At 29.8% G+C, this 13,234-nt stretch overlaps 1 protein-coding gene across 1 annotated transcript in view; it reads right to left on the bottom strand.

The window, feature by feature from the left end:
• The window catches only part of LOC118192529 (leukocyte receptor cluster member 1 homolog), a 38,575-nt gene that overhangs the window by 18,198 nt on the left and 7,143 nt on the right, over positions 1 to 13,234 (bottom strand). The window contains exons 3-5 of the mRNA XM_085813934.1: positions 10,907 to 11,053; positions 5,401 to 5,518; positions 246 to 303 (exon numbers count right to left, since the gene is read on the bottom strand). Of these exons, the coding sequence (XP_085670060.1) occupies positions 246 to 303; positions 5,401 to 5,518; positions 10,907 to 11,053 (323 nt within the window). The remainder of the gene's footprint in view (positions 1 to 245; positions 304 to 5,400; positions 5,519 to 10,906; positions 11,054 to 13,234) is intronic.

Here is a 13,234-nt window from a genome sequence, read left to right as displayed (position 1 = left end):
ACACTCCTCATATGTAAAATTTAGAATAAGAAAATTATGATTTGAAATAGAACAAGTTATTTCGTTTTTAAACTGCCTTTTGCTTTAGTCTAAAACTAAGTTTTCTTCACCACCCCTTCCCCCCCCCAAAAAAAAACACTGAAAGAGCCGAGTTTGAATATGAAAATGTGAAGACAGATTTTTGGCGAAATACATAAATATTAAACACATACTGCATATATTAATTGTAATGATAAGTTATTTACCCTTCTGGATCAGATATCAATGCCTTTGTACTTGATTTTAAATGCCAAGGAGCTTCCCCTAAAACAGGAATAATAAAATGTATACGTAACAGATATATAAACTGAATGATTCCAAAATTATGAATCAAAAGGAAATTATAATATATTATTTAACTTAACATTTAAAATAATTAAAAACTTAAAATTTAAATTACACAAAATTTAAATTGAATTTAAACATAAAATATTTACGGATAAAAGATGAATTTAAATCTGTTAATTGTTAAGTTACCACAGCAGATGGTAGACAAATAGTTCTGAAACTATTTATTTTCTAAGAAATGTATATGCATAGAAAATGTTATAAGATTATATTCTTTTTGCAATACAAATGGGATTGAAAACTATAGAACGGAACCAAGTGCGTATGCTAAAGAAATGGGATACAATACCCATTTGCATGACATCAACAGAAAAAAATATTACTTTCATTTTGTTTTACAGAGATTAAAAACCACATTTGTAACTGTATATTCATTTTCTTTTGTAAAATATGATAAACAGAAAAATAAATTTTGCCTTACTTGCATTATAATAAATATGCATTTAACAAACAGAAAATAAGATAATTCAATAATTTTTTTAATAAAATTTTTGGTAAAAATATATTTATGGGTGCCCCTTGGCTAAAACTGGCAATACATGGACAACGAGTTTGTGAAATGCTTTGACTTGTTATTTTGGTCGCCACTATACAAAGCCAAAATAACAAGTCAAAGAATTGCACTAACTCGGTATCCATGTACACATCAATACATTTTCACTTTAAAAAAAATCACATAATTGGACAAACTTGGCATTGCACTACCTTGACTTTGTCCATCAATCTATTTTCACTTAAAAAGTCAAAGGAGCAGCAAATTCTACATTAGAGCCAAATAAAAAATATATAATCTCAATAAACTGCATTTTAAATCAAACAATGAAATAACATAAAAAAGGAAATTTATCTTAGCACTACACAAAGGAAATATCCACTTACCTTATTTAGAAATTTCCATGTCTTCAGTCAAACAAAATTCCTGAACAGCATTAAAAAACTTCCTAAAATTATCTGAACTAGAATCTGAACACTGGCATCACCACATATATTCACAGAAATAAAAGCAAAAAATATCCTCCAACATGACCATATGCATTTCCTTCGTACAAACAGGATACTTATAATGGCTACAAAGTAAACCTTCATTTACACACCAGTCAATTAATGCTTTTTTCCCTTTCATTCCAAATCGTACTGAAATTCAAATTAATCTTAATACATTCAGCCATTTTACCATGTAAACCACAAATAACCAATGTACTTTCCAACATCCAGCACACAAACACACTTACAAATCTTTTCCTATCATCCAAATTCACCGTAATCATGCAACCAATTACATCATAATAAGGTTTCCATAACATTCAATGATAAAAGTATATTTACGGGTACCCCTTGGCGAATTTTGGTGGTACATGGATATCGACTTTGTGCAATTCTTTGACTTGTGCAGCAATTTTTGCAAAAATCGCCGTTACACAAAGAGAAAATAACAAGACAAAGATTTGCACAAACTCGGTATCCATGTACACATTACCCTATTTTCACTTAAAAATCATCAAAGAATTGCCCAAACTAGGCATTGCACACTCCCTTGACTTTTTCCATGTACACATTGACCTATTTTCACTTAAAAAAATTCAGATAATTGCACAAACTAGGTATTGTGCACTCCCTTTACTTTGTCCATGTACACATCGAACTATATTCAATTAAAAAGTCAAAGGAGCAGCTAATAAAAAAATATATAATCTCAATAAATTAAATTTGTAATCAAACAATGAAATAACATAAAAAAGGAAATTCATCTTTGCACTACACAAAGGAAACATCCATTTACGTTATTTAAGAATTAACATGTCTTCAGTCAAACAAAATTCTTTAACAGCATCCAAAAACTTCCTAAAATTATCTGAACTAGAATCTGTATACTGGCGTCACCACATAAATTCACAAAAATAAGAGTAAAAAATATCCTCCGTAGTGCCAATATAGTACGACCATATGCATTGCCTTCCTATAAACAGGACACTTAATAATCACTACTAGGTAAACCTTCATTTACACACTAGTCAATTAATTCTTTTTTCCCTTTCGTTCTAAATTGTACAGAACTTCAAATTCATCTTAACACATTCAGCCATTTTACAGTGTAAACCACAAAATAACAATGAACTTATTGAAAATTCGACTCACACTTTCCATATCTTTTCCCACGATTCAAATTGACTGCAATTATGCAACCAATTACGTCATAACAGGGTTTCCATAACATTCAACTACTCAGGTTACCATAAATAAACCACCACTTGGCGATAAATGAAACAACTTCACGATAATACAAGGGGTACCCTTCTTTCTGCTCTAATCCATTCAACTACTCAGGTTACCATAAATGAAACAACTTTATGATAATCGAAGAGGCACCCTTAAATATACTCTAACCAAATTTTTCAATATCCAAATGGACTACGGTCCCAGCTGGTCCAGATATTTGATATTCTACTGTATAAATTTTTTTAAACTAAGATAATGGATTTTATGAAAACAGTTTTGTATTAAGACTAGGAAAGTTCCCTACATAAAAAAATCAAGCTTTTCTATAGACAACACAGAGAAAAACATACAGTTAGTACATTATTAGTTACAAGACAAGTGTTGGCAAGAAGAATGAAATCAGCATTGTGTTAAAACTAATTTTTTGCTCAAATGCATGGGCATAGTAGTTCATTCGGGTCTGGATACTAATTCAAGTCAGAGCTTCTCATGATAGAAAGTTCACGACTAATTACATTATTTTGTCTACTGACTGATGATCATCCTCCTGAGCATTAAGGTAGCATCTGCACTTCAGCCATTCATGAATACAGTTATGGAGGTTTAAAGGATTTAAGTCCCTTACCTTTATATCCAAATTAAAGGAGACACATCAACTTACATCAGTGCATACATTTAATTAGCTTTCAATTAGCTTTTGAAGTGTAAGTTAGCTTTCAATACAAATACATACCTCCCTCCCAAACAAAAATGAGAGAGACAGAAAGAGAGAGAAAATGCTTTTCCACATAAAGGTAATTTTAATAAATAGAATTCTCCTGGCTATTTCAGAAAGACAAACCATCAATATAATTTTGTAATAGAAAAAAAGTTAGAGAAAAAATTACAAACGAGATCGATATTGCTTCCATTTCTCTACTTTCCTTTGTGTATTAATTTCATGCAATTTTTAGATCATTAACAGATACAGGGGGAAAAACATTCCACACCATATGTTTTTAATCCGTAACTTTACAAAAAAGTGAAAAACAACATGCAGCGTATTCATATCACCTGATAAGTTATAATGCTGAATTTGAAAATACAGCAGAATTCTTATAATCACATACCTCTTGTTGTGCAGGTTAGAGTTTTATGAATTATAGGTCATGTTTTCCCGAGTTTTGTTCACATTCTTCCCACTCTACTATTTGCATTAAATTTTAATTGTTTCCTCATGATTAACTAATCAAAACTTAAAATCAGAATCTTAACTAACAAATCAGCATTACTTAATTAGAATTTGAATGCAAAACTATTATGCATTTTAACACATTTTTATACAAAATAATGTCAATACAAGGAAGGGAACATTGTTGAGAGAATAAGACATAAATGATAGATTTCCTCTAGAAAATAAAAAAAAAATTCTTTCACAAAATAGCACCAAATTATTTTATGTAAGCGAAAAAAAAAGCTGACTTTCAGAGTAATTTTTCCTCTTTTAAAACAAGAGAGAAAGTAGATAAATAAATTACACTATTTCAAATTCCACAATTTCCCTAAATTTCAGTACAATTTTCTTAAATTGAATCCTTACACTAATTCAAATAATATGTTCCATGCACATGCAGTTAGATATTTAACACTACTAGCCTACAAAAAGAACTAACAAAATGTCTCCGTTTTTATCCACTTGTTACCAAATTTTCCATTTTGCATTTTGAACACCAGAAAAATATGTGCAAGTTTTTTTTTAAATCATATCCACAAATATAATCACACTTGTTCTTTGTACACAATGTAAATAAACCACCTAAGCAGTGCGTATGAGTTGGAACTGAGCATCTGAAAAGCTGTGATGAACAAATTCTTTACACACGTTAATTAATCATATACCTCATCTAATTTTATCAGACAATGCAATAGTAATCAAATATCTAAAAAAGAAACATTTATCAATGTTTAAGATAATAAGAAAGTACTAACACCTATATAGAAAATACTAAATAACTTTAAAATTAATTTGATTCTTCATTCAAAATACAAATATAATTCCTTTTTTATAATAAGTTAATTTGCACATTCATCTGAGAAAAATTATCATGAAAGTTAAAATGCTGAATATGCTAAAAAATTTGGACTTCATTTGTTTTTATTCAAAGATAAGTACATATAATAGGCATCTACAGATTAAGTGATCATAGATTATCAGAAACTGTACTGTATTGTCTATTTGATAACAAATCCTATAATATTTACAGAATTAGAGAAAATCAGAAAACTGAAAAACATTTAAAACAATGAAAATGAAAGCAATACTGATAATAAATATAAATGCTCCCAGAAGAAAAAATAGGACATAAAAAACTAAAACAGAAAATGTTGGGTTCTGTTATCAGGACTGGATTCAGAAATGTATGTACATATGTATGTATGTCTGTGTTATATACATATACACATATATGCACATACATACATACACACGTTCATACATTCACACATTTCTGATCTGGCTCCAATAACAAAACAGTACCAAATATTGTAGTATTGCAGTGTATTTCAACAAATAAAAAAGCAGATATACCATGACTTGTCTATATTTGAGTGAAATTTCTGCCTCACAGCCATTTAAATAAAATACTCATCAATTTTAAACTTATTTTTCTTTTGTGAAATTACAGACAGGATGACATAAATTTCCTCATTCTGCATATGTGGGGGAGAAGAGATATTGTGAAAAGCAAAAACATTTTACACTAGCAAAAAGCTATAGCATAGTAATTTTGAAATTTCATTATAATCATTAACAATTACCTTTTGCTTCCAGAGAACTTTGGCCTAAATATGTGAGCAACCCTATATCTTTTTCAAATTTTTCTTTGCGAGCTTTTTCCTCTTTTTCATGCTCTTCATTAGTACCACCAACATAACCCTATAGAAAATATTCAAGATATCAACAAAACAATATAAAAATGTATTTTAGAATCAAACAATATATAAATTTTTCATAAATATTTAATAAACACAGTTTTTAAAAATAATCAAATGAAAAATAATTTCAAATTATATTCATACATTATACAGGATCTCACAAATATACTACTTTTGATAAATTAACTTATAACAGTTCTTAATTAACTATGTTTATTTCAGAAATAAGATAAAAATTTATAATTATGATAAAAGTTAATGACAAGATAAATGCTAATTAATTTTAACACCAGGTAGCACTGAATGCATCAAAAGCTTTATCATATTCATCATGTTGACCAATACTTTAAGAATTCAGTTTATACATTTTTAATTTCAGTACATTATTTATATTCAATATATTCTTCTTCTATTTAAGATTTAAAATAATAAACAAATAAAAACAGTTTTGATTTGCTTTTGCAAAAGAAGAAAGCATTTAAATGTAACTTATTTTTTCAGTTAAAAAATACGGTAAAACTATATTTGACGGTGCCAACTTGGCAATTTTTGGCGGTACATGGACACAGAGTTTATGGAATTCTTTGATTTGTTATTTTAGCTTTGTTTAGCGGCGATTTTCGCGCCAAAAATCACCGCTAAACATTGCAGATCCTAAGTCAAAATAACAAATCAAAGAAATGCACAAACTCGGTGTCCATGTACACATCGACCTATTTTCACTTAAAAAAACATCACAGAATTGCACAAAAAGTATATAATCTCAATAAACTGCATTTTAAATCAAACAATGAAATAACATAAAAAAGCACTATGCACTACACAAAGGAAATAGCCACCTACCTTATTTAGAAATTTCTTTGCCTTCAGTCTGTGGCACACAAAATTCCTAAACAGCATCCAAAAACTTTCCTCAAACCCTGTTCCCTTTCTAACAGAACGCTTTATATGGTGACCATTTGAACCTTTCTTGTGACAAATCCATCCAAAGCCACCCGAACAATCTTTACATTCGACCATATGCATTTCCTTTGTACAAACAGGACACTTATAATTGCTACTAAGTAAACCTCCATTTTCACACCAGTCAATTAATGCTTCCTCCCCCTTTATTCCAAATCCTATAGAAATTTCAAATTAATCTTACCACATTCAGCCGTTTTATAGTGTAAACCACAAAATAAGCAACTTCCTAACCAACATCCAACACACAAACAAGCCCTTACAAATCTTTTCCCATCAGTCAAATTCAGGCAACCAATTACGTCATAATAGGGTTTTTATAACATTCAACTACTCAGGTTACCATAAATGAAACAACAACTTAGCGAGGGCACTGTCAAATATAGGCTAGCCAAAAATATAACTATATAGCATACTTCTCATGAATACCTCTTTTAACCTATTTTTAACACTTGGAACAAATAATGTACATTCAGATCTGTCACAAATCCAATACTGCACAATTTACAACAGTTAAAATTATTTTATTAAGCAATTTTAATGTGCTGTTGCTCAAGTGAAGTTGATAAATTAGTTGTTTCTGCATTCTTTGACAGTCTTTTCATACAGTGCTGGAACAGCTGGGCTTCACAATCATTAGTACATTACATGTTCTTATTTTCTTCAGATATAAATTATGTCAATGACTGAAAAATGTACTTAGTTAAAATCATGATCAGGAACGATTATATTCTAGTTATTAGAAATGGCTTCATTCTCCTTTTTCATTTCAATATCAAAAGAAGGTGAAAGAAAGCTCTTTCTAACCCTTCTGATTACAGTTCACGAAGAGTATTAGCTTTGGTTTTCCTCTCCTTCTAACAAACCGTATTACAATAAAATAGAAAGAAAAAAATTTAAATACTGTTTCTACTCTGAAAATTTAACTTTAAGCAAAGATGTGAAGCTCAGAAATTCAACAATGGGGTTCAACCATGTTCAGATCTAAGCATACAAATTAAAGAACACTGAATTATTTGATTTTTATAAGTAACCTGCCCTTTCCATAGGCTCTACATAATAATCTTAGTAAAGCTAATGTTAAAATTCATAAACATATTTATTATGAATTGCCAGCATCCCAAAAACACATTTCATAAATATGCACAATCATATCTTGTTTGATGTTGCTTAAATCATGATAACCTGCTATACTCACTACACAACCAGGTTTACTATATATGTAGGAAACCTGCATATGTGTGTGTGTATATATATATATACACACATATGCATACAAACTTCACAAGCAACTAAAACTATCTAGAAGAAAATGTATATTGCGATGTCTCCACTTTCTTCTATATAAGCATGTTTTTCTCAACACTTTTCTCTCTTTTGCTTAAATTCTGCAATGTTTCCTTTTATTTTTAATTATATCAATATACTGAAATTGGGAAGGCTGTAGGCTCACCTGCAGATAGTAAAATCTGCAGACAACAAGTACAATGTCTCCCAAAAAAATAGACAACATTTCTACAATATTGAGAAACTTGGATCCTTGCTTTGAATGGAGCACTGTAGGGCTGTAGGGATAGCTGTAGGTCCACTTGCAGATTGCAAAATCTGCAGACAACAAATACAATGCCTCCTAAAAGAATGAATAACATTTCTTGAATACTGAGAGACTTGGATCCTTGCTTTGAATGGAGCATTGTAGGGCAAATATAATACTGAAACCTTGTAAACAAAAGCACCATTTCACAACCTAAATCTAAAACTCGAATGTGCATTCCTAAAATCATATTCTGGCAGCTATGGACATGTGTCATAACATATCATTTTGTTGTGAAAGGGCAGACTAATAAAAATGAATGCACAGCATGAACAGATGTAATACATCTGACAGGATATGAACAACCTTAATCGGTCACAGAATTTTGTAGACACATTAAAGATCCTAATTCCTATTAGCCAAATAAACCCATTTTATTATTGAGCCAAAAATACAGTTCTATGCAATCTCTTGAACTGCTGTGCACAGACTGTGCTCAATGATTCATAAGAATTTCTCCAACCTCAGAATTTTTCTACTTGTCAGTTGAAAACAAGACTCATCAGATTACGCTACTCATTGCCAGTTTTCTGGCACCTAGTGCCTACGTTCCGGAATGCCAGGCAGAACCAGCTGGACAAAATATAATGCTAATATTAAATGCTAATATCATGGACGGAACATCACATACTTACCAATGTGCTGATGTTATTAGACATTCCAACCTTGAATTGGAATCTTATTTGCAGAATTTATGTTTGCATGTTGCTCATGTTGATTGAAATGATTTCTGATAAACAATTATTGACATGATTACCTGCTCTTTCGGCAGGTATTCTGCTGCACGCATTCAATATTTTATTGGAATTCTTGTACTCAAAATATGCCCCTGAACTGGTTGTAAAAATCCAGACTTTTTCTGTGCTCTGAAATGCTATAACAGATCTCATGATTACTATTAACCTTACTTTGCTGAAAGTTGCGAAAATCTACTATCATTACTGCACAGTCAGGTTGTCAGGTTGTCAATATGCTACAGATGTCTGCCTTTCTATATAAAATGCATGTCAATGACACTATTTAGAAGATACTATATATTTCTAATGGGAACATCGAACCCAGATTTTTTAGCACTTCCATATACATCTGTAGATTAAATAGCCATCCTGCTCAAGGGAGCATAAAAAGAAACTAAACAAAATTTTTATCATGAGATAAATAAAAACTTTTAAGTTTTTATCCTGATGAGATAAAAACTTTAAGTTCCAGAGCAATCACATATGAAAAGAGAGCATATATTAATGTTTTCCATTTTTATAAGTTTTTGCTAAAGCAATCGCTATTGCATTAATTAAAACAAAATTATTTGTATTGAAGTACGAGACAGATAGTGTTTGATATATCTTTATTTTTTTTTTTTTTTTAAATAAGGCTATAAATATTCACCATCAATAACGACTGGATATATTTAAAAAAATTTAAATTGCACCAGTTAGATATACTTTTCAAGAAATAAAATAAAGATGTTAATTATTATTAATAAGTACAATTGATTGCTTTCAAATACAGGTTGCATCACATCAAATGGCAACACTACAGAAACTGGCTATTTGCCAGAATATGTGAAAGATCTTAGATCTTTAAAAAGTAAAGATCTTAGACCTCATGCAATAGCAGCACTAGTGAAGTTGCAACAAATAGCATGACAACATAATGTAAAGTAAGAATTCAAAAACTTTGAAAAAATCCGTTAAATACAGAATAAATTAAATATTTTTTAAGCATCTTAAAATGAATAACCTATTTGCCAGTATATGTGAAATCTATAAAATATTTTTAATTAATGTTGCAATATTTTCAAGTTCAGAAAAAAAAAAATACCATTAATCTATATTTTAGTGTACCTCTTGGATTATCGTCAAGTTGTTGTTTCATTTACTGTAACCTGAGTACCTGAATGTTATGGAAAACCGATTATGACATGTTCGATTGAATGCGTCATTGCTGTGATTTTAATTTCTCGGAGCTTATTTCTGCATTGGATGTCACTTATTTTGCACTGTACACCATAAAAACGTTGCTTATTTTGTGCTGTACACCATAAAATGACAGCCTGTGATAAGGTTAATCTGAAGTTTCTGAACAATTTGGAATGAATGGTAACAGAAGCATTAATTGACTGTTTACTCGGTAATCATTATAAGTGTCCTGCTTGTATGAAGGAAATGCGTATGGTCGAATGTATAGATCGTTCAGATGGCTTTGAACGAATATGTCGCAAGAAAGGTTCAAATATTCACTATATAAAGCGTTCCATTAGAAAGGGAACATGGTTTGAGGAGAGTCATTTGATTATTATTCAGATTTTATGTAAATGTGGCTATATGAAGCTAATACTAAAATGATTAAAAGTGAATTAAATTTGATTCTTATTTTTGTGAATTTATGTGGTGATGGCAGTATGCAGATTCTAGTTCAGATAATTTTAAATAGTTTTTGAATGATGTTAAGGAATTCTGTGTGTTACACATATTGAAGGAACAGAAAAGTTTTTGAATGCTGTTAAGGAATTCTGTGTGTTACACATATTGAAGAAACAGAAACTTTTAAATAAGGTAAGTCAATATTTCCTTTTTTTGTACTGCTTAGTTACATAACATGTATTACCATTTTTATGTTATTTCCTTGTTTGATTTAACATGCAGTTTATTGATAATATATATTTTTGGTTTTAATTATGTTTTATTGCATTATGTTTTAGATGTCATTTTGTTGGGGAGTCTATTGTACATAAAAAGGAATGGTGCCAAAAAATCACCAATTTTTGCCAAGGGGTAGCCTGAAATATACTTTTACCCAAAATACTATCTTTCACAGGCTATGCATACTTACACCAGCATCTTCAATATCCTTAAAAAAGTTTAAATGGTCAGACACAGAGAAATCAGATTTCTGTTTTTCAGCAGTCTCTTCACTAAGATTTTCAGAAGTACATGACCTAGCTTTTTTTCTCAATAATTCAGTTCTGGCTTCTTGTTCCTAATAATAAAAATAAACAAATAAAAAAAAAATTAATAGCCATTCAATTCAATACAAACAATAAAAACTTTCTTATGTCATCAATCGAATTAAATAATTAACAGTACAATAAATGACTGCCATTACTACTTACATTACAATTTACATCAAAATTGCTTTAAAGCTTATGAATTAACTCCAGTAAAAGCTCAACTATCGAGTAGTCAAATAACTGGAGAGCTCAATTAACAAGATTATTTTTAATATGCAAATAACAGACTTAGAATCCCCATAATGCAAGCATAGAATGATTGTGATTCAGAAAAAACAAAAACTATCACCAAACAGTGTGATTTTGCGACAAAACTGATAAGCATGACATCATAAAACAATCGTAATATCTTCATCTGAGTTTTATGTATGCCTGATTAATTTTTCATAATCTAGTTCAGTTTTCATGAAAGAGGATATAAATTAACCACTATTTATCTGTTTTTCCCTAAAATTTTGATAAAATGATTAAATTTTGGGACCCCAAATGGAACAGCATGCAGTGGAATATTTTCAAAATTACAGGATCCTGGAATGAAGAAAAATGTGTGTTAATGTCCATGATTTTCTACTTTATTTGAAGATAAATAAACAATGGTGATGCAGCATGAAAAATTTATAAGCAATCTAAATTTTTGTAAGTTACATCTGTAACTTGTACTTCTTAATAATCTAATAAAATAGCAATCAGTCTGTTCTAACATCTGTCAGAATGACTAGTGTAAGGTTGGCAGGATCTTCTCCAACTTTCGTGGTCGAGAGGATTTCAAAATCCAGTAATACATTTTGCTTTAATGTGTGTTTAAGGCCTACGAGAATACATTGGCTTTTATATCTGAAATATAATTTTTTTAATCTTATATAATTTAAAAATGTAAGCTTTTGTTGTTCAATCTAATAACAAAGCTTAAATTTTTTTATAATTTGAAAGCAGATATGTCTTCTTCAATTTATTTGGGTTTCTTACTGTTTCACTTCTTATGCTCAACTATCTGTAATTTTCATTTATACAGCATTCAGCATTTCCCAGCTTTCAGTACAGCTGAGCTTTTACTGTATAACAGTGAATAAAAATTTCAGGATGAAATTACACTGTATAGCATTAGTTTGCAGTTCTGTATTATACTTAAGCAGCTTTAAAAATAATGATGACAAATAAATTTAAATATTAGTTTAAGCTTCTATAATTGTACATTAGAGACATTTGGCAGTATTTTTACTTATATAAAGACTAATAAAGTATACTTAATACTTTTATTTATTAATCAAACAAAAAATTCATAATGAATGAAAAGCTGCTGTTCTCTATCGCAACTTCAGTGAAATACTTAACAGTTAACATTGTTAGAAAGAAATAGATAAGATTTCATGTTTTAAAGGGGGAAAAAAATCTGAAAGAATTTTAATGATTTCCCAAAAGGATTTGTTAAGGTTTTTTACGATCTCCCTGAGCTCGCAGTCCACCAGTCGGCTGTTGCACTCACTCTACTAGCTTTATTATTAAGCACCATTTTCTTTGCACTTACACCATAAACAATTCACAGAAAAATTACAAAAATTTTAAAAGCAGTACATGTTTAGAATTCCAAACATAATGTTAAGTGTTAGTATATGTATCTCTATTTTTTCAGTCTCTTTTCAGTTCATCATATCAATGTTTAATTTCTTTGTAAGATGGCTTACGAAACTTTTTTTTTTTATCTTTTTATTATTAATCTTTTGGGTGTTAACGTTATTTATTAGATATCCCGTTTTTCCCACTTGACATGTTTAAAAACAGCATGTCTTTAGAATTTCCAACTAATAATCTCGTGTGCTGGAAATAAAACTATTTTATTTCTTACAGTGGTGCCACTGCTCACTTTCAAATCACTGAATTTGTTAATGAAACATTCATACATTTTTATGAAATCTAAAATACACAATTCAAAATTCGGACTTACAGGTACACATATTTAGATGGAGAACAACATATTTAAAATTTAATCTCTCTAGGTACCGTAACTTTTCTCACAATGCGAGAAGCATATATACATACATGCAGATTCTTGATTTCTTCAAAACATGCAGATACTTAATTTCTTCAAAAATAATACAGGGTGACATTATTCGGTGATAAGTTGAAAAAGTGATTTGCCGTTTATAGTGGAT

The sequence above is a fragment of the Stegodyphus dumicola genome, chromosome 3, assembly GCF_044657685.1.
Source record: "Stegodyphus dumicola isolate Sdum_Otavi_A_Nest chromosome 3, ASM4465768v1".
Lineage (NCBI taxonomy): Eukaryota > Metazoa > Arthropoda > Arachnida > Araneae > Eresidae > Stegodyphus > Stegodyphus dumicola.
The sequence above is the reverse complement of the archived record's forward strand: the minus strand, read 5'-3'. Positions and strand labels throughout refer to the sequence as shown.